The sequence below is a fragment of the Oncorhynchus keta genome, chromosome 9, assembly GCF_023373465.1.
Source record: "Oncorhynchus keta strain PuntledgeMale-10-30-2019 chromosome 9, Oket_V2, whole genome shotgun sequence".
Classification (NCBI taxonomy): domain Eukaryota; kingdom Metazoa; phylum Chordata; class Actinopteri; order Salmoniformes; family Salmonidae; genus Oncorhynchus; species Oncorhynchus keta.
The window spans coordinates 43,627,044-43,650,216 of NC_068429.1; the positions used below are offsets into that span (position 1 = coordinate 43,627,044).

Consider the following 23,173-nt stretch of genomic DNA (forward strand, 5'->3'; position numbering starts at 1 on the left):
GTCAGTATTTTTGGACAGTAGTTGTGTTTGTCGTCAGTAGTTGTGGTCAGTAATTGTGTGGTCAATATCAATATTTGTGTGGTTGTGGTCAATAGTTGAGGTCAGTGGTTGAAGTGAAGAGTTGTGTGGTAAGTAGTTGTGTGGTTGTGGTCAGTAATTGCGGTCAGTAGTTGTGTTAAGTAATTGTAGTCACTCTTCACCCTGGTCATCATTTTTGCCCTCTGCGTCTGAGTATACATAGCAACAGCTCCGTTTGGGCTGCTCAATGATGACACAGAGAGCTGTTAGCTGACGTTATCTAGCCATGTTGTCACTCCAAACTTTTTATTCCTAAATTTGCTCTATCCAATCAGAGGCATACAGCTCACCATTCCTCTTTACAGAAAGGCAAACTAGCCAGTTGAGCTATTTAGCGCAATGAACGTGATTCTGAGGAGGACGACGAAGCTAGTGAGCATTAGAAATCGACTCTTTATCATTCCAGGTCGTCCAGACAGGGGAAGCATTAGAAATCTTTGCGCTAGCTGTTCGGTTCGAAAACAGATTCACAAATCATGGGAATTTGTCGAGACATGAAGAAGTTCTCCCTCCGAGTCAAGTTGATAGGCAACAACAAAGTTTTTCTATTAAACTAAAGAAATACTGCACTCTGACCCACACAACTTATTTGTTGTTAGACAAAGCAAGGAAGTTGTTAGACAAAGCAAGGAAAGTCAGAGTGATTAGAGGGACAATATAGTGCTGATTACCAGGGAGTTAGCAAGTTTGGTAGGCTACTAATGATCATCAGCGGCATCAGAGCTTGGAGGAGCCTAATTTTGTGACTAAACGGTTACGTGGAATTTGACTGACATCATGACTCGTGACCGCCGGTGTGGCGGTAATACTGACAACGTAACAGCCCTAGGATGCACCCTTGTGGGGCCCCCCATGTTGAGGATCATTGTGGAGTAGGTAATGTTGCCTACCTTCACCACCTGAAGACAGCCGGTCAGGAAGTTCAGGACCCAGTTGCATAGGGAGAAGTTCAGTCGCTGGGCAATATAGCCTAAAACTCATATCTCAATTTTTTCAAAAGCGTATGGACAAAAAACGATATATATATCTCAACAACAACAAAAATCCCCTAAGGATCGGACACTTTTTTCCCGCCTACAAATGACATACCCAAATCGAACTGCCTGTAGCTCAGGACCTGAAGAAAGGATATGCATATTCTTGATACCAGTTGAAAGGAAGCACTTTGAAGTTTATGGAAATGTGAAATGAATGTAGGAGAATATAACACATTAGATCTGATCTTTGAGATGCAAGAGAAGGCCATAATGTATTATTCCAGCCCAGGCACAAATTATATTTTGGCCACTAGATGACAGCAATGTATGTGCAAAGTTTTAGACTTATCCAATGAACCATTGCATATCTGTTCAAAATGTTGTATCAAGACTGCCCAAATGTGACTAATTGGTTTATTAATACATACAAGTTCATAATTGTGCACTCTCTTCAAACAATATCATGGTATTATTTCACTGTAATAGCTACTGTAAATTGGACAGTGCAGTTAGATTAACAAGAATGTAAGCTTTCAGCCCATATCAGATATGTCTATGTCCTGGGAAATGTTCTTGTTGATTACAACCTCATGCTAATCACATTAGCCTACGTTAGCTCAACCGTCCCGCGAGGGGCAACACCGATCCCGTAGAGGTTAAAGGTACAATACACTGCATTTCAAACAGTCAATAATAATCTAATGAATTCAGGGCTTGTGCAATTAAACCCAGGCTGTGAGCTTTGTTGTGAGTTTAAAGGGCACTATGGTATTGAAGGCCAAGCTGTAGTCAATGAACAGCATCCTCACATATGCATTCCTTGTCCGGGTGGGTAAGAGCAGTGTACAGTGCAATGGCGACTGCGTTGTCCGTGGATTTGTCGAGCGGTAGACGAATTGGAGCGGGTTGAGTATGTCTGTGAGGGAGGAGGTGATGTGGTCTTTGACTAGCCTCGGAAAGCACTTCATGATGATAGAAGTGAGTTGTGCAAAGTTGATAAGAGTTTTATTCAACATGATTCACAGCTTTAATGGCTTCCAAAGGTGCTTCCAACCAAATACGTTCAATAACTTTCTTTCACTTCGAAAAAAAAATGTGAAGTAGGTTGTGTAGATCTGTTGGAAGAAATATATAATTGTGAAAAAAGTGTGAAAAAAGTTCAAAAGGGTGTAGACTTTCTGTAGGCACCGAGTAAAACAGGGCTGACTTTTTCTTGAGCAGATGGTCTGGGGACTGGAACATAATTACAAATCATTTGTAGACTGCAAATTGGCCTGCAAGAAGCTCAAACAGTTATACTATTTGACTAAAACACAATCATTTCAAGCCTTGCTTACATTTGTATATGATAACATCTCTTTATTATGCGTGGGAATACTTTGGAACAGAATTACTAAATTAAATCATTTGTAGCTGATTTGCTGGTATTTTGACAGTCTTTTAAGTCCAACTATAAAAATACAAATAAACCGGTTTCAAGGACAATTACTTGAATGATAGCCATTACAAACCTAGTTAAATAAGAATGTAATTTTAAAAAACAGCACAGAACAGGTAGGACAGGCTTCTGTAGCTTTCCCCTGTGAATGCATACACTCATTAGCTACAGAGCTATACAAAACCAAGAATCAATATTCACCATTGTCATGTCAAACAATGTCTATTGATAACACAACAGCAATATGTGTTGCAACCGTAGTTGTATAGCCACAGACAGAACAAGGAGACAGATGTTTAACTGGGTGTGCCGTATGGGTAAAACATTTTAAAAAGCAGACTAACTCAGTTGCCGGAGAGGAAGGAAACCGCTCAGGGAATTCACTGTGAGGCCAATGTTGACTATAAAACAGTTACAGTGTTTAATGTCTACGATAGGAGAAAACTGAGGACGGATCAAAAACATTGTAGCTACTCCACAATACTAACCTAATTGACAGCACCATGTTATTGGTATGCTTGTAATTGTTAAGGACTAGGGAGTTTTTCCAGGATAAAAAATAAACGGAATGGAGCGAAGCACGGGCAAAATCCCAGAGTAAAACATGGTTCACTTCTGCTTTCCACCAGCCACTGGGAGATAAACTCACCTTTCAGCAGGACAATAACCTAAAACATAGGGCCAAATCTACACTGGAGTCACTTACCAAGAAGACAGTGAATGTTCCTGAGTGGCCGAGTTACAGTTTTGACTTAATCTGTTTAAATACCTATGGCAAGACCTGAAAATGGTTGTCAAGGAATGATGGACAACCAATTTGACGGAACTTGAAGAACTTTGAAAATAATAAATGGGAAAATGTTACAGGTGTGGAAAGCTCTTAGACACCTACCCAGAAAGACTCAGCTGTAATCACTGCCAAAAGGTGATTGTAACATGTATTAACTCAGGGGGGATGAATACTTATCTAATTAAGTTCAAATGTTTGACAGAGTATTTTGTGAAGATCTTTGATTATTTTTTTTAAATACATTTTCACCCATTTTGTAAAAAAAAGTCAAGAGGTGTGAATACTTTCTGAAAGCACTGTATGCCTTAATTTCTCAAAAATAGACTCTTACCTTTCATTCAAGACATCATTTGACATGCTCTTATGAACTTCACATCTTAGTGCTCATGGGGCTTTTTACACGGAAATGCTTAGGATCCTAAATCAGAGAGACAGTGTAAAAGTTCAAAGATCTGGCAGTTTCAGGTTTGCCTCGTCATCAATAGCTAAGTTTCCATCCAATTGGCGACAGATTTTCATGTGAATATTCAAAAGGTGGACTTGTTGCGAATAAAAGGCTGTGCGTGATGACATAGTGCACATAAAAAAATAACTTTTGCGTTCAAATTCCCATTTACCGAATAAAAACTACAAGTTAAATGAGTTTATCGTCGTATTTTAAACTCCACTGACGGTTTTGTCACGTTATATAGCGAATGTGCCCACTGTGGTATTGACACCTGCACTCTACCCAACAACTCGCAGATACAGCGCGGGTATAGCCTACATGACTATCATGGACAAAATAGCAAGACTTTCTTTTTGACTTGTCAAACGGCAGCCAGGCATTGATCATCACGCCACCAGAATAAGACCCTTAATATTTATTGGAAAGGAGCATCAAGCTCACCCCCTAGCACTTGCATCATAATCATTTCATCTGTAGCCTAATAAACTGCATGCTTTCCTGAGGCGTAAGTGGGAGGTCCACACGACATGTCGTTTCCACTGCCATTTCTCGCATAATTAATATTGCTGAGACAAAAAGATCAGACCTTGTCTAGCATATTTCAAATAAAATAAGAAAGACATTTGGAAAGCTTACCGACAAAATTAGCTGTTTCCATCATGCCTGCAGTGACATTTTCTATTTATCCGACATGTAATTCACTTGCATAAAAAGGTTGGATGGAACCCTGGTTACAAACACACTAAATTATTCAGACTGAACAAACATCCTGTATTGCACATGGGGGAAGAACTTCGCTAATGCAAAACTAGCCTGGCTCTTTGCAGTAACATACAGCTATTTATGATACATCATGATGATTGTTGTTGTTTGGCATGACAATGAACCATAGACTGCAATGAACGAACGTTGGCTGGCCACTAAAGCACAAACAGGCTGGACCACGAGGCTAGACCTAATGCAAAACCACAGGTACAGAATCACAACAGGAAGTAGCCCGCAGCGTGAAGTGAGGTTTCCTACTCTGGTCACCATGGTAACCGTGGGCAGTGCCAGGCCAAGGCCAGAGAATCGGACCCAGGGAACAACAGGAAACAGGAAAGGGACTTTGAATTGGAGGTTATAAAGACTGGGACTCAACTGAACTGAGGAAGTGCATAATTGGAATTGAAAACATTCAAACGGCTACAGAAATACACATTAACAGCACACAAACACATAGCAGAGATGCTTAAATCACTTCAAACTATATTTGGTCTTTAAATCCCTGTCCGCTGTGAATGGACATATCATCAATGCTGATCTATAGACGCACCTTTACGAGAAAGAAGTTGGATCCCTTTCTTTTCACACGACATGTCTGAAAGAGATTATATGTCTTTGAGATACCCTACCCCAAGGAAATCAGGAAATCTGTACAGCATAGATGCCATATCATCCAATAGACCTGGAGAATTGTACATGAGGACATTAGCCCTCTCCAGTACGTACTCTCTCTCCACTCAGTGGTGAAGTAGAGTGCTACATGATGCAACAGAGGGATGTTTCTGTATTCATATTTCAGGATGTTACGACTAGCGTCAAACTCCGCAAAGCTCCTGCTAAGGGCTCAACTGTGAGGTGGTCCCCTGCTGTCTATAGCCCAGTATCATTCACATGCCATCCGTCCGTTCGGTTTGGCAGAGAAAGCTAGTGTGAATCCCAAATGGCAACCTATTCCCTATATACTGCACTATTTTTGACTAGAGCAAATAGGGTGCCATTTGGGAAGCAATGCATTTTTCCTCCCTGGCTGGCCCTGCATTCAGACAGTCTTGCTAAGGCTCAGAGCTCTGGCTAATCTACACTGAGTGTACAAAACATTAAGGACACCGTCCTAATTGAGTTGCACTCCAATGCTTCCCACAGTTGTGCCAAGTTGTCTAGATGTCCTTTGGGTGGTGGACCATTCTCGATACAAAACGGGAAACTGTTGAGTGTGAAGAAACGCCGCAGCGGCGCAGTTCTTGACACAAACCGGTGTACCTGGCACCTACTACTATGCCCCGTTCAAAGGCACTTCAATATGATGTCTTGTCCATTCACCCTCTGAATGGTACACATACATAATCCATGTCTCAATTGTCTCAACGCTTAAAAATCCTTCTTAGCCTGCCTCCTCCCCTTAATCTACACTGATTGAAGTGTATTTAACAAGTGGCATCAATAAGAGATCATAGCGTTCACCTGGTCAGTCTGTCATGGAAAGAGCAGGTGTCCTTACTGTTTTGTACACACAGTGCATGATCGTAACTCAAATTCTGAGCAAAACAGAAAAAGCTGTTGAGAGGGTAAATCATGAGCTAAATCTGTAAATCATCAGCTGAGTAAATCAGAGTCTGTTCACGAGAGGGGTTGGATAAACATTTGATTAAGTGTAGAATGGCCAGTGAGTACGTTGGGTAACTGACTGGTCAGTCTACCTCCTCCACCAAAGTCTCTTCCCGCAGCCACCCTGTCTCACATCTGGCAAACAAGGCTGCCTCCATCATGGCCTATGGGTTAATGTTCCAGACCCGTGAGAAGCACAAAGCAGACGTCAATCTTTGTTTCCCCTAACTCAAACAGCCCATTCAGTGGATGTTTTTCTCCAATAGCTTCCTGTTTGGGCTTGTTAAGGCCCTCATTTCCCAGAAGGCCATAGGGGTGGTTGCCTTGGCCGCATAACGGCAGGGTCAATCTCAGCTGAATAACTGAACCGTGGGATATTCCCCTTGGTGGGGTGGAACGACCGACAGGCCGGCCTGCCACATCCTGCTTTATCAAAGTGAGGAAGTGCAGTGAGCTGGGTGGAGCCCAGTAGCCTATATTCAGCACCCCCCTCCCTCCAGAGTCCAGACATCACCTATCTCCACTCCACTCTATGACCCATCAACTGTATACCAACACATAACAGGGGTTGGGATTTGAGACCACATAAATATTTCATAATCACCATAGGCTTAAGTCTCACCATTCAAGCTTGAACTGACAGCTTTCAGGCCTTTACGAATTCCCTATCGTAGGAAACTTGAGATGTGCAGCTGATGTCACAAAGTGCTAGCACGGTGGCTAGGAAAAACTCCCTAGAAAGGCCGGAAGCTAGGAAGAAACCTAGAGGGGAACCAGGCTATAAGGGGTGGCCAGTCCTCTTCTGGCTGTGCCGGGTGGAGATCATAACAGAACATGGCCAAGATGTTCAAGTGTTCATAGATGACAAGCAGGGTCAAATAATAATAATAATAATAATAATAGGCCTAGTTGCCTACTGCATGTGACACGTCTTCGAGTAGCCTAATATGTCTGTTTTTTCACAGTTCATTGAGCACAGTTCCCCGAGGCTGTTGAATAATGATGATATCTGTGAACTTCTAGAACAAGGTTCCGGTTACCCCGTTTCCCCCTTTAGGGAGAGATCAGGCAGATAAAAGCGATTTTAAAACACAATTACCACTTCCACTAAAGACCAGTGAGCTCTAATGACAGACATTAACACCCACAGCCACGAGCGCTGGCCACTCAACCAAACCTACCTATTATCACACGGCCTAGGCCTAACCAGAGCCCCCCACCCCTAAAGAAAAATCGCTCAAAACCACTCAAACATAACTGCTGAAAAGTGTTAAACGAAGCAGCCAGTGTACTGTAATAACAGCGTCATAACATTTTTTCCATCGGATGGCTTGCTGATAGGTCATCATCTTTCAAAAGGTCAAATGGCCCAGGAACATCTGATAAAACACACGTGATAAACAACTGACTCCAGTCCAAGCACAACATCTAAGACATTTCCACACTCTGGCACTGGTTGGATTCCATGTCATACTGCAACCTTGTACTGAACATAAACAGACAAGCCCAGCAAACCACCACACTCATATTACTCTAGCTCCTTTAACACACATCTGATGTACTTCAGTCCAGCAGCAGGGGAAGCGTTGCCATCCGACTTCTGAGATCAAAAGATTTGTTCCCAGCACAGCTGGAATGTCAGAGATCAGGTGGGTTCCAGCTGATCACTCTGTGCCAGACAGACCAGAGCAGAGCATTCCTGAAGGAAGGCACGACTGGACATGCCTGATCAGAGTTCTCTTCTGGAATCCTGCCTAGAGGGTGAGAGGAGGCCTTGGAGCAGAGGTGGTTCTCTGCCCACAGCCCACAGCCCACAGCCCACAGCACTAGCTGCTCTCTCTAGCTACAGTACAAGCGCAAAATAGGCCAAGTATACAATCAACACACATTTCAAGGGAGGAGCAGAAGGAAATAGTTCATATACATTTCATGGGGGTCTTTGAAGATCACACAGTCTTATCAACCGACATGAGACTTATCACCAACGTATCAACAGACAGGACAGAGGAGACGGAGGAAGGTGCACTCAAAGCTATTATGCTGAAGACACATGCTGTTGTCCTTACCGTATAGGCGCCAATCCTGCAAATGCATAGGGTGAGATGCATGCACTCAGACATTGTCCACGGCTAAAGGCAAGCGCTTTCCTCAACAACTTAACGAGCCACCGACAGCAACAGACAAGAGGACACAGTCAGAGAGGAAGACAGAACAGAGTGAGACAGAGCAGCAGCAGGAGGAAAGCGACAGGACTCTAGTCAGAGTTATGATCCAACGAAGCCCATCGCCAGCTCTCAGCAACTTCATCTGGGAAGTAGAGGCTAGAGAGAGAGAGGGAGAGAGAGAGAGGAGAGAGAGACAGGAAATCTGTTCACACTAATTTCGATTAAACGACAGTTATGACACTGGTGATTCAGCAGACTATATGAGGCCTATGGCTGCTAGGCTATGTCTGATCTACAAAGGGTTAGACTAGCGGATCCCACATAACCGGTCCCGACAACTCGATGTCCAGTTTGAAGATTAACAGGTCTTCACCACACAGTCAGCATGTCCAGTTTTTAAAAAAAAAATCTTATAATACAGTCAACATGCAAAAAAACATCTACTGTCCTCCGACCTTCCAAACCCTGATTCCACTGAGCTACAGTAAGCTGGTCAAGTCTGTAAAGGCCCTGCAGAGGTTGTTTATTAGAAGCAGATCTGGAAAAGGTACCTCTGTTTACAGTCTGTTCTCTCACGGTCTGTGTCACACTCCTATCCTCAAAACCTTTCCCTACGAATGTGAACCAATAGGCTAGTCTTCCACTCCTGTCTTGGTAATGTTTTACAAACTGGTTTCCACACCGCTCACCAATAACCAATTTCTCAGAGTTATTCAGGGACTCTTGGACTGCAAGCTACACTGTTGGATGAAAGGAGGCAGAGGCTCTTGGAAAAGTCCACGCGTCATTATTATATGGACGTCTTACTAAGACTGACTTGTGAAAAACAGAAGACATAAAAAAAAACAGGACAGATACTTGACTCAAAACTCACTAGTCAAGAAAAGTTACTTATTTTTGTAATAGGCCTAGAAAATCATTGAGAGGACAGAAGGCGAGAGTGGAATGTTTGAGACTCTAGAACTGAACTGTTTTCCACCTGTGGTTCTAAATCCCATCCAAAGAAAGAGAGTTGAAATTAAGACTTCTAGATCCAAAATGACCTCACTTCCTTAAGAGGATGTAGGCCTAGTTTATCCGATGAGTAGGCAGCTCGAGATAATGTAGCCTTCTGTACACAAACATATTTTTATATAATAACGAGGATAATAATCATGATACTGGGTGACTAATTCCCCACATGCTAGCACTATCAGACCCATACAGTATATTCAGATAATAGCCTACATAAATGTAATCTAAATTATATTTAAATAGGCCATATGGGCGATTCCCCGCCAGCGTAAGCAAAAAAATGTAATGATCTGTGAACGCTACATGGTACAGACGACATCTTGGTGTCGTTATACACCTCATAGCATGCTTTAAAATAAGGACTGTTTAGATTGTGAAATATAACTTCCATTCATTTATTTAAGATTAAATATATTATTATTAATAGCTCAACGTACCCTTTTTGATATTTCAAAAAAATATATATATGTTTTTACATATTGCTTAGAAAAATATAAAATGATATGTGATACAACATCCTTCCTCCCAATGAAGTTTCAAAGTGAGAATAGCTTTTGCTGGCGTGGAAATCGCCCATAGACCAATCAGCTCAGAAAAAGATCTGCTGTGAAAAGATCTGAGGTAACTGGTCAAAATACCAATTAGTGGGGAAAAAAAGATCAGTATTGGGCTGCTGGTGTGAACGCAGCCTTTGTGATATCGCTGATCTTCCCCAAGATCCGGGTAACAAAACTAGGCCTGGCTGCAAGCATGAAGTGTGTGGATACTTCGTCCTATTGCCCTGCCCAGTCATTCAGGCATTGTGGACATTCAAATATCTTCAGTGATCAAAGGTCACCATCTGATCATCTGCATTAAACAGGTGGTGCCGCATCCCAAATAGCATGCTATTCCCTATAAAGTGCACTACTTTTGACCAGAGCTCAAAGGGCTCTGGTCAAAAGTAGTGCACTATATACATTTCTTGACCCGAATCAACAGCCTCTTTCATGGAGGTGACCTGTTCCTTCTGTGAGTTAAGGGCAGATAACTTTGTGCCATTCAAAAAAAATGAATTGTGTCCATAATACAACAAATGAAAGGACTGTGGTGATGGGAAAAGACAGAAGTTGTAAAAATGTGAATAAAATAACAATAAAAGAAGCGCCCTCCCTCTCCTCCACCTCACACGGTGGAGGAAGCCTAGCTCTCTGAAAAAACACAACTGGCAGTTGAAAGAACACTCTCTCCGAAAAAACACAAAAAAAATGAATTGTGTCTGGGACTGTGGTGATGGGAAAAGACAGAAGTTGTAAAAATGTGAATAAAATAACAATAAAAGAAGCGCCCTCCCTCTCCTCCACCTCACACGGTGGAGGAAGCCTAGCTCTCTGAAAAAACACAACTGGCAGTTGAAAGAACACTCGTCTCCGTGCCAACCGTTAAGGGCAACAGGTCCACCCATTCCATGTAAGCTGAAAATCTCCCGTGGATGTTTTTTTTCTCCATCAAAACAGCTGTGATGCACTGCAGGGCTCCAATAATGTTTTCCCTTAACAAATTCTATGGAAAATTGTAATCCTTGAGGTTAAGTAGAGAGTGGACTGGAGAGTGGAGAGCGAGTAGCTAATCTTTCATTTAACTGTTTATTGCCTGTGATCCAGTCTAGTGGGGTTCAGTCCCTCTCCATGCACAGTAATATCACTATCCTGATGCCAGATCTGCGTGTGCCGTCTTGCCAACTCCTCTGTACACTTGGGGAGTTTTCATTTTTTCGTCCACTTTGACATTAAGAGTATTTTGTGTACAATTGTTGACAAAAACAATTTTACAATTCAATCCATTTTAACCCCACTTTGTAAAACAACAAAATGTGGAAAATGTCAAAGGGCGTGAATACTTTCTCAAGGCACTGACTGTATCTTTAAGATATTTTCTCATTTCTCTCCATCATAAGGAAGGAGGATAATGAAAGTTCACAGAAATAACAGGTAAAAGTAAAGTTATCAGTTAGTTGTAGTGTTTTTACTGATATCAATTTTGTTTATCAATTCTTCTGCAAATTCATTGGCTACAATGGGAAATTAAAGTAGTTACAAACCACAGTTGGGTTCATAAGTTTGGACAGCACAATACTATACAGTACAGCACAGTAGAGCGCAGTAGAGAAAAGTAAGTAAGTATAGTTCGGTACAGTACTATACATTAGAGTAGAGTACTGCACTATACTCTACTGCACTGAACTCTACTGTAGGGCTGAGAGATATTTTGAATGAAGCTGATTAATTCCTATGTATGTTTTCGTGCGATATTCCAAATGCCTGTATCGCAGAATCGAGGTTGTTTGTAAATGTAGTTTTTATGAGCGTTCATTTCCACTTGTTCTCATGTTGTCTTTTCAGTCTCGTCTGCTCCTTCTGTGCTGGGCACCTTCCCATTTACACCCCGAGATCTATATATAATGACGAGATTGTCATGGTCTCCACCCTAACAATGGGAGTCGTTGTCCCAAAGGCAGGAAGGCAGGCGACAAGCTTAGGTTCAAAATAAGCGCACGGGGCTTATTTTAGGACAATTTTTTAGGAGAGTGAAACTTCTCTCTTTCGCCTCTTTCTCCCAAGCCTCTCCCTCTACCACTCACAACAACAAAGATGAGAGATCACTTCTTCCTCTCTGACAAACAGCTTCAACTCGCAATCATTTTTACTGTAATAGAGGAGAAGTTAACCTTTCCTTGTATATGCTTCAACTCCTCAAATTTCAATCATAAAAGACAATAATAAAACGCATGTACCAATGAACATTCATTCTGGGAAATTAACACTCAGTTTGTTTCGTGCACAATTACGGTACCACGTATCGTTAGCAACATTTGAATCAAATAAAGATTGTTATACTAGCGGTTTAGTCTGTGTTTTATAAATGTGCAATAAGCATAAAACAATTATATAAGGAATTGGCAACTCCTTCTCATTCCGAGAAATAAGGTAAGCCACTTTATTTCAACATCTGAACAAAGTGGACAGGCTAGCATGCTGTTCAAACAGTTGGAGACGGACAGAAGGGTGTGTTCATAACCATTCAACTGTTTTACCTTGTTAGCTGAATTCAGAGCTTGTGAAATTATACCTAGATCCAACTTGGCTAAACTTCATTAATAAATATTAGCTGGCTACTCACTAGCACGTGGGCTTGTGCTTGAAAGATTGTTAATGAGGCCAGTGTTCATTTTCTATAATGCCTGCTAGATTATTACTGAATGTGCATTATGCGTGGTTTTTATACACAGACCTGAAAGCCAGATCAGTGATTACTGACAAAATAATGAAATGATTAGTGGGGTCTTACGGTTGTGGAAGGCATATATTTCAGCCTAGGTATAATTTCAAACTCTGAATTCATTCGATTATTGCTGTTTAAAATGCAGTATATTTGACTTTGAAATTTGTACAAAGTTTATTTAGATAATTCTCATTTGTTTTAAATCGAGATGCATATCGCCCAAAGGTTAGAAAAAAAATAGAGATATGAGTTTTAGGCCATATCGCCCAGCCCTACTCTACTGTACACTAGTATACTCTACTGAACTCAACTTTACTGTTATGTGCTGTACTCAACTTAGCTGTGCTTTGATGTCCAAACTTGTGAAACAGACGTCTACGTTCAGATTTGGTCCGGCGCAACCAAATGTCGTCATGCTTGGGGGCAAATAATAGACAGTGCGTAAAATAATACCTCAAATATGCAAAAGTGGATATTGCATATTTATACATTTGTGTTCCTATTTAGGATTCATCACCATATCCATAATTATGCATTTCTGTGTTGCACAGATCAGGAGTTACAGGGTGTAAATCCACTACACTTACTGTAGTTCAATAATCTCAATACATTTTGTCAGTGTTATGTCATAGCTGACACCCCATTCTTTCTGCCGACATCGTTGAATCTTCATTCGTTTCAGATATTTAACAGGGTTCTTGAAAACTTGGAAACAATACAAATAAAAAAACTGAAGGAGATTTTACAAAAACTCTGTTGGCATCTGAACAGTTCTTCCAGTAAATGGTGTTTTTGTCAAATGTCCAGTGTAAATTGTTAAAAGTAGTCATTGTGCATAGAGCTGTATGGTTTGTTAAACTGTGAAATCAATGTTTTTTGTTTGGCATACATTTTAAGTGAACGTGGAATTGCCCATACCACAACACCAAAGACAAAACCTCATCATCTGTAACAGTAATAAGAGAAGGACTTCTGCCAATGGCCCTGCAAGTTACACAATCAAATGACAAAGGAGAACACCTAAGATACCTATTCTGTTTAGTCGTCAGGCCTACCCAGACAATCCCTTTTTTTCTAAGCTTGTCACCTGCCTTCCCGCCTTTGGGACAATGACTCCCATTGGGGAGGTGCACACAGGACAAAAAGGAGCGAGAGAGACGAGACCAAAAAATACAACATGAGAACAAGCGGACATAAACGCTCTTGGAATATCGCGCAAAAACACATATTAGGATTCATCAAATTAATTTGATATATCGCTCAGCCCTAGTTCCTTACTAATCAGTGACCTTAAAATTAATCAATCAAGTAAAAGGGAGGATCGAAAACTCGCAGACACTCTGCCATCCGTGGAGCGAGTTTGGCATGTGCTGTAGACCATACTACTTACTAGTGATACACCGATATCCGATATTTTCCTTGCCAAATAAACCTGATACCGATATTTAAAATGTTTGCGGCCTTTTAAGCATTCTAGCACAGTTGAATAGTTAACACACACACACGGACGCAGTGGTCTAAGGCACTGCATCTCAGTGCAAGAGGCGTCACTTCAGTCCCTGGTTCGAATCCATGCTGTATCACATCCGGCCGTGATTGGGAGTCCCATAAGACGGCGCACAATTGGCCCAGCGTCATCCGGGTTTGGCCGGGGTAGGCCGTCAATGTAAATAAATATATGTTCTTAACTGACTTGCCTAGTTAAATAAAGGTTACACGCACACCACACTGACCAAAACGTTTTGTTGGCATTTACATATGTCCCCATTACCAGTAAAACATAATCAAAACCTATTTATTTTACTTACTTGCTGTGCTGTTTCGTTGTTCATTTGTTCAGTCGTTTCATTGTCAAACAGGATTCCTATGGAACACCGTTTGGGTCTTTGCGTGTCAAAAAAGATACACGTCAAATAACACTATTTGACGTGTGAAATAAGCTTGTTGACCAATCAGGACCTGAATATGACTGCACGTCACATAATAATTTAACGCGTTCAAACATCTTTTACGTAGTTATTACACATTGATTACGCTATCACTCGTATTTCATATCTCACAAGGATTCATCGATACGTATGCTATGATGCTGGTAAAGTTGTCTCGCGAACCTACAGTGCTGGTCATTAAAAAAGCTAGCTAGCTGATGGATGTGTAACGGATGTGTAACGGCTAGCTTAGTTAGCGGTGCACGCTAAATAGCGTTTCAATCGGTGACGTCACTTGCTCTGAGACCTTGAAGTAGTGGTTCCCCTTGCTTAGCAAGGGCCATGGCTTTTGTGGAGCGATGGGTAACGATGCTTCGTGGGTGACTGTTGTTGATGTGTGCAGAGGGTCCCTGGTTCGCGCCCGGGTATGGGCGAGGGGACGGTCTAAAGTTATACTGTTACAGATGCAAACAATGTTCCTCCCCAAAATCAAAAATCTGTTCCAGTAGCTATAGTTAGCTAGCTAACTATATAGCTTGGTGTCAACATTTAAAATAACCCTAATCTATAACACAGTTCTTATTTGATTAATGGTGGTCGGACCCATCGATGTGAAGCTAGCCACAATAAGGATTAGCCAAAATAGTGGACTTTGCGGTTAGCCTTCAAAATAAAAGTATGGCACAATTCTACCATTTGTATTCATTTGAATCACTGTCAATGACACACTTATTTTGAAGGCAAACTCCGGTTGAGCCTCACTAGACAGATGAAGCTAGCTGGCTGCTTATAACATTAGCTTTTGGAAACAGGGTTAAGTAGCTGGCTAGCTATTTATTTATTGAACTGAAGTTCAATTTCAATAGGCGAATAACAAGCGACAACCTAGCTAATACTTACTCACAAGGATTCCTAAATCATTGCTAAGAATAATGAAAATGACTACAGTTTCTACTGGTCATTGTTTTCAGGCTGGTTGTATTGGTGCTAGCTAGGTAACGTTACCAAGCTAAAGCTAGCTACCCCAGAAGTTTAGGTCGAGCAAATTATGCTTTACTACCAACACGGTATTGTAAACACATCGTTCGTGGCAGGTGTTTGTAGACTTTTGTACAGCTTTGACAGTGCTACTGTATCTTTTTTGACACAAGCAAAGCTCGGCGTACCATTGTATGTATTTTGTGAAGTTAATATCAGTGATGCTAGTACTGTGTAACTCCGGTAGGATAACATCTGAAAAATAGCGCACTTGGTAGTGTGTACCGGTGCTCGGCCAGTCAGCGAAAGTCAACATCACCCACAACAGAGACCGATTGATTGTCAAGGGCAATGAATCCCATTATCTTGACGTTAATGGATTTCATCTTTGAATTGTCTCGCTGAAATTTTCTTACTCTTTCAAATGACTGCTCGACTTTTTGACTGCTCGAGCCACACAGCAGAAATTGTGTGCTAGGTTAGGAATGCTGTGTTGCACGTGTAGTGCTCGTCATTACGTCATGTACCTACATTCTATAGGTATTCACTTCAGCTTTGACATCGGTTTTTCACATTGGTGTTAAACTAGACATCGGGCCGATACCGATGTTGGCATTTTTAGTTAATATTGGCAGATTCCAATATGTTCACCGATATATCATGCATTTACCAAGAGAGTTTTCATCTAGATTTTTTGTAGCTGTCTATTTACCACCACAAACCAATGCTGGCACTAAGACCGCAATCAACGAGCTGTATAGGGTCATAGACAAAACCAAAAATTCTCATCCAGAGGCGGCGCTCATAGTGACCGATGAGTTTAACGCAGAAAACTGAAATCAGTCTTATGTCATTTCTACCAGCATGTCACCTGTGCAACTAGATCATCTTTACGCCACACACAGTGACGCATACAAAGCTCTCTCTCACCCTCCATTTGGCAAATCTGACAATAACTCTATCCTCCCGATTACTGCTTACAAGTAAAAACTTAAAACAGGAAGTAACATTGACGCGTTCAATATGAAAGTGGCCTGATGAAGCAGTAGCTAAGCTACAGGACGATTTTGCTAGCACAGACTGGAATATGTTCCGGGACTCATCCGATGGCATTAAAGGAGTTTACCAATCAGTCACAGGCTTCATTAATAAGTCTATCAACGACGTTGTCCCCACAGTGACTGTACGTACATATCCAAACCAGAAGCCATAGATTACAGGCAACATCCGCACTGAGCTAAAGGCGAAAAGCTTAAGGTTTCAGGAAGCAGGACACTAACCCGAACGCTTATAAGAAATCCTGCTATGCCCTCCAAAAAAACATCAAACAGGCAAAGCGTTAATACAGGGCTAAGATCAAATCCTACTACACCGGCTCTGAAGCACATAGGATGTTACAGGGCTTGCAAACTACCATGGATTACAAAGGAAAACTCAGCCGCGAGATGCCAGTGACATGAGCCTACCAGACGAGTGAAATACCTTCAATGCTAGCTTCGAGGCAATCAACACTGAACCATGCGTGAGATCACCAGTTGTTCCGGACAACTGTGTGATCACTCTTTCCGTAGATGATTTGAGTAAGACCATTAAACAGGTTAACATTCACAAGGCCGCAGGACCATACAGATTAACAGGATGTGTACTCAAGAGCATGTGCTGACCAGCTGGCAACTGTTTTCACTGACATTTTCAACCTCTCCCTGACCCAGTCTGTAATACCTACGATTCAAGCTGACCACCATAGTCCGTGTGCCCAAGAACACAAAGGTAACCTGTCTAAATTACTATTGCCCCGTCGCACTTACTTCTGTAGCCATGAAATGCTTTGAAAGGCTGGTCATGGCTCACATCAATACCATCACCCCAGACACCCTGGACCCACTCCAATTCGCATACCACCCCAACAGATCCACAGATGACGCAATCTCTCTTGCACTCCACACTGTCCTTTCACACTTGGACAAAGCAACTCCTATGCGAGAATGCTGTTCATTGACTACAGCTCAGTGTTCAACACCATAGTGCCCTCCGATCTCATCACTAAGCTAAGGACCCTGGGACTGAACACCTCCCTATGAAACTGGATCCTAGACTTCCTGACAAGATAGGCAACAACACATCCAACACGCTTCAACATGGGGGGCCCATCAGCGGTGCGTGCCTAGTCCCCTCCTCTACTCCATTTTCACCCACATGGCATCCAACAGTGAGGCACTACAGAGGGTACTGCAGACGGCTCAGTTCATCACTGGGGCCGAGCTCCCTGCCATCCAGGACCTCTATACCAGGCGGTGTCAGATGAAGGCCCTAAAAATAATCAAAGACTCCAGCCACCCTAGTCATAGACTGTTATCTCTGCTGCCGCAACAGGACCCTGAGCAGCTTCTACCCAAGCCATAAAATTGCTAAATAGTTAGTTAAATAGCTACCCGGACTATCTGCATTTACCCATTTTGCACTAACTTATTTGCCTCATCACATACACTACTGCTACAGTTTACTACTGCTACAGTTTACTATCGGTCACATTATTCGTAGTTATATGTATGGCTCCGGAGTGGCGCAGCGGTCTAAGGTAACACATCTCAGCGCTAGAGGCGTCACTACAGACCCTGGTTCGATTCCAGGCTGTATCACAACTGGCCATGATTGGGAGTCCCATAGGGCGGCGCACAATTGGCCCAGCGTCGTCAGTCATTGTAAATACGAATTTGTTCTCAACTGACTTGCCAAGTTAAATAAAGGTTCAATAAAAATATATACATCTACCTCAATTACCTGGTTCCCCTGCACAATTACCTGGTTCCCCTGCACATCGACATGGTACTGTTACGCCTTGTGTATATAGCAAAGTTATTGTTACTCATTGTGTATCTATTATTACATTTTTGCTTTTCTATTATTTCTCCCCCCCCAAAAATCCCTGCATTGTTGGGAAGGGCCCCTGTTGTCCACACCTGTTGTTTAATGGATTTGATTTCACTGCAAGCTCATTATCTTTCTCCCTCCCATGGTTGGTTTGCAGCCAACATTTGCAGTGATATTTTCAGCCTAGTTACTTCTTCAGGAAGAGCTCCATCCTACGACAACGTCTTATCAGTACTTCCCATTGGGGGAAAACACAAGGACCTTTACAGTTCAAGGGACAACGAGCTAATGAATGGAATGATTCTGCATTCATGCAGGAGTACTGAACTTTGTGGCTATAGCTGTAAACTAAGAAAAAGACAGTCATACCGACAGAGAGGTCAAAAGCATTAGCCATATAGTGGCCATCTCCTTCGACAAAGCAGAATCAATGAGTCAGCCAGCTAACTTTCATACATATTTGGAAATAGTGCCTTCATTAAGTATTCATACCCCTGGACTTGTTCCACATTTTGTTGGGTTACAGACTGAATTTAAAATAGATTACAATTAGATTTGTCACTGGCCTACACACAATACTCCAGAATGTCAAAGTGGAATTATGTTTTTCAAAAACGTCACGAACTAATTAAAAAATGAAGAGTTTAAATGTATTGAGCCAATAAGTATTCAACCCCTTTGTTATGACAACTCTACATTAGTTCAGGAATAAAAATGTGCTTAACAACTCACATATTAAGTTGCAATAATAGTGTTTAATATTATTTTTGAACGACTAACTCATCTCTGTACACACAACTGTCTGTAAGGTCCCTCAGTCAAGTAGTGCATTTCAAAAACACAGCAAACACCAGAGGTTTTACAATGCCTCACAAAGGCAGGCACCTATTGGTAGATGAAAAAATTAAAATTAAAAAGCTGACATTGAATATATATATATAATTAATAATTTTTTTAAATTGTACAACATGGATCCTGTTTGCAACAAGGCACTAAAGTGATACTACAAAAATGTGGCAAAGCAATTAAGCTTTGGTCCTGAATAGAAAGTGCTTGGTTTGACGCAAATCCAATAAAACCCATTACTGAGTACCACTCTCCATATTGTCAAGCCAAGTAATGACTGCATCATGTTATGGGTATTCTTGTAATCGTTAAGAACTGGGGAGTTTTTTTAGGATAAAAAAGAAACAGAATGGAGCTAAGCACAGGGAAACTCTTAGAGGAAAACTTGGTTCAGTCTGCTTTCCACCAGACACTGGGATATGGATACACCTTTCAGCACGACAATGTCCTAAAACACATGGCCAAATGCACATTTGGCATTTCACAGTAAGGTCTACACGTTTTGTATTCAGTGAATGTGACAAAAAAAGGTAGATTTGACATTGGAGTTGCTTACCAAGAAGTGCAAGTGGCCAAGTTGAGAGAAATGAGAAATTAAATTTACTAGAAAATATATGGCAAGACCTGAAAATGGTTTTCTAGCAATGATAAACAATCAATTTGACAGAGCTTGAAGAATTTTGAAAAGAATAAATGGGCAAATGTTGCAAAATTCCAGGTGTGCATAGAAGGCTAGCATCCCAGAGTCGCCTATTCTTCACTGTTGACGTTGAGACTGGTGTTTTGCGGGTACTATTTAATGAAGCTGCCAGTTGAGGACTTGTGAGGCGTCTGTCTCAAACTAGACACTAATGTACTTGTCCTCTTGCTCAGTTGTGCACCGCGGCCTCCCACTCCTCTTTCTATTCTGGTTAGAGCCAGTTTGCGCTGTTATGTGTACGAGATCTTCAGTTTCTCTGCAATTTATTGCATGGAATAGCCTTCATTTCTCAGAACAAGAATAGACTGACGAGTTTCAGAAGAAAGTTCTTTGTTTCTGGCCATTTTGAGCCTGTAATTGAACCCACAAACGCTGATGTTCCAGATTCTTAACTAGTCGAAAGGCAAGTTTAATTGCTTCTTTAAAATCAGAACAACAGTTTTCAGCTGTGCTAACATAATTGCAAAATGGTTATCTAATGATCAAGTAGCCTTTTAAAATGATAAACTTCGATTAGCGAACACAACGTGCCATTGGAACACAGGAGTGATGGTTGCTGATAATGGGCCTCTGTATGCCTATGTATATATTACTTTTTTTATGCTGTTTCCAGCTACAATAGTCATTTACAACATTAACAATGTCTACACTGTACTTCTGATCATTTGTATGTTCTTTTAATGGACCAAAAAAGTGCTTTCTTTCAAAAACAAGGACATCTCTAAGTGACACCAAACTTTTGAATGGTAGTGTACATACAATACATACATACATACATACGTACGATGAAGACCATATAATGTGATTTAAAAAAATATTAGAATGATCTCAAGCTTTAAACAGCTGGTCTAATAGCCATTATGACTAGGCTACTAGACTATTATGGATAAAACTACAGGCAGTCCAAGATTGTTTGTTGGCCCAGTTTTAATGGTTGCAATTTTTGTTGGTGTAAAATGGTCAATAAACTAGCGCTCCTCCAAGCAGATCAGATCGATAGACTGACCCCAAAAGCCTTTATACGGTGTTCAATTAATCAATTATAAAACACCAAAACTGGCTAATTGTCTGAAGTTAAGGTAAACTAAAGTCACACATGGCAGCACGAAAAGCAGAGGAATATACCATACCAGATAATCCATGAAATTCTTCAGTTTGACGTGCTCTTCAAAAAAAGAGAGATTTCAACTACGAAGTTGGTTGGGGTCGGCGTATTCCAGGTAAAATGGATGCATTCAAATCTTGTTTTGGTGTAAACTATTTAGCCTTTGTATTCCCCACCTTGGCCAAAAACAGCAATATAATCAATGTGTGCAGAGCGTGTTGGTTTCGACGCGTTGAAGCTCTGTGGGTTATGCAATTGCTATTTTCTTATAGACTAGCTAACATAAATCTAAACATGATATTCTATGCACGGCCTTCTTTTCACCTGGCTTTGTTTTGCTCTTTATTCCCTAGCAAGAATCCGATTTTGGGCTGTACAGGATATGTTGCAGGAAGTATGGATAGTTTTTTTCAGGGTTTTCACTAGTTACCACAGAGACAAAGTCATAATTATGGCTAAACCCGCCCATTTCTATAATTTATTTTCGTAAAATCCTATTTTAAACCTAACATTAACCACACTGCTAATCTTATTGCTAACACTACCCTTATATTAAGACCAAAAATCACGTTTGTGTTTTCATGGATTTTTACGATATAGCCATTTTATATAGCCATTTTATATAGCAATTTTGTGGCTGTGGTAACTAGTGATAGCCCTTTATCAGGCGTAGCATTATGAAAGATATTCGAGCAAAACGGTGATATCCGGCTATAGTCTTAATTTGGATACTTTTTTAATTTTAAAAAATTATTTTTATTTCACCTTTATTTAACCAGGTAGGCTAGTTGAGAACAAGTTCTTATTTGCAACTGCGACCTGGCCAAGATAAAGCACCTGACTATATGATATATCGCAGACATTTGAAAACCTATGCATCAAAATAAATGTTGTTGATGCTATACTATCGATTAAAGTTGGATGTGTTCAAATCAAAACCTCAACCACCGTTTTGGAACTTGGTCGAAACCCGGAAACGTACTTAAGTTGGTTTTCTTGAATTTTATGACCTCTCCCACTCGTTATTGGACGTCGCGTGACCTTTGTACAGTATTTGCTTCATTTACTTGAACGATTAAACATTTTTGTAAGGCTGTCCCATTTGCTACACTAAACCAGTCACCATCGTTACATCTGGGTTTTATTATTTGAAAAACATGACAATTAACTGTATCTTCAAAGTAAGATAATTCCTCCCTCCAATAATGTGCGTGTCTTGACCTCTAGTGGTTTATACGTGACGATACAAGTTGTGCTTGGGGCACTCTGTTCATGGGGCACTCTCTTCACAATGTTAATATCAGCAAACCACTCGACCACATGATGTGATACAGGTGGTTTGCGGTTGTGAGGCAGGTTGGATGTACAGCCAAATTCTCTAGAGAAATGAACATTACATTCTCTGGCAACAGCTCTGATGGACATTCCTGCAGTCAGCACACCCATTGCACACTTCTTGATATGCCACACCTGTCAGGTGGATGGATTATCTCGATAAAGAAGAAATGCTCAATAACAGATGTAAACAAATGTGTGTGCAACATTTTAGAGAATTAAGCTTTTTGTGCTTATGGAACATTTCTGGGATCTTTTATTTCAGCTCATGAAACTTGGGACCAACACTTTACATGTTGCGTATATATTTTTGTTCAGTATAATTTACAAATGAAGCAATTTTGATTAGTGAGTCTGCCATATCCGAGGCAGCAGATTGATGACCAGGGATGTTATCTTGATAAGTGCACGAATTGGGCCATTTTCCTGTCCTGCTTACCATTCAAAATGTAATGAGTACTTTTGGGTGTCAGGGAAAATGTATGGAGTAAAAAGTACATTATTTTCTTTTGGAATGTAGTGGAGTAAAAGTTGTCAAACATATAAATAGTAAAGTACAGATACCCTCAAAATCGACTTAATTGATACCCCTCAGAGCCTGGTTCCTCTCTAGGTTTGTTCCTAGGTTCCTTCCTTTCTATGGAGTTTTTCCTAGCCACCATGCTTCTACATCTGCATTGCTTTCTGTTTGGGGTTTTAGGCTGGGTTTCTGTGTAAGCACTTTGTGACATCTGCTGATATAAAAATTGCTCCATTAACTGGGTGGTTCGAGCCCTGAATTCTGATTGGCTGACAGCCATGGTATACCACGGGTATTACAAAACATGTATTTTTTACTTCTCTAATTACATTGGTAACCAGTTTTTAAT

General features: G+C 41.0%; 1 protein-coding gene across 2 annotated transcripts in view; it reads right to left on the reverse strand.

Moving 5' to 3' along the window:
* The window catches only part of arl15b (ADP-ribosylation factor-like 15b), a 72,056-nt gene extending 50,686 nt beyond the window's left edge, over positions 1-21,370 (reverse strand). The window contains exons 1-2 of one of the 2 annotated variants that reach the window (XM_035776722.2): positions 20,995-21,370; positions 8,168-8,422 (exon numbers count right to left, since the gene is read on the reverse strand). In XM_035776722.2, coding sequence (XP_035632615.1) covers positions 8,168-8,221 — 54 coding nt within the window. In that variant the 5' untranslated portion in view covers positions 8,222-8,422; positions 20,995-21,370. The remainder of the gene's footprint in view (positions 1-8,167; positions 8,423-20,994) is intronic. The other variant, XM_035776723.2, reaches the window with a different exon arrangement.
* Between the last annotated feature and the right edge of the window lie 1,803 nt (positions 21,371-23,173).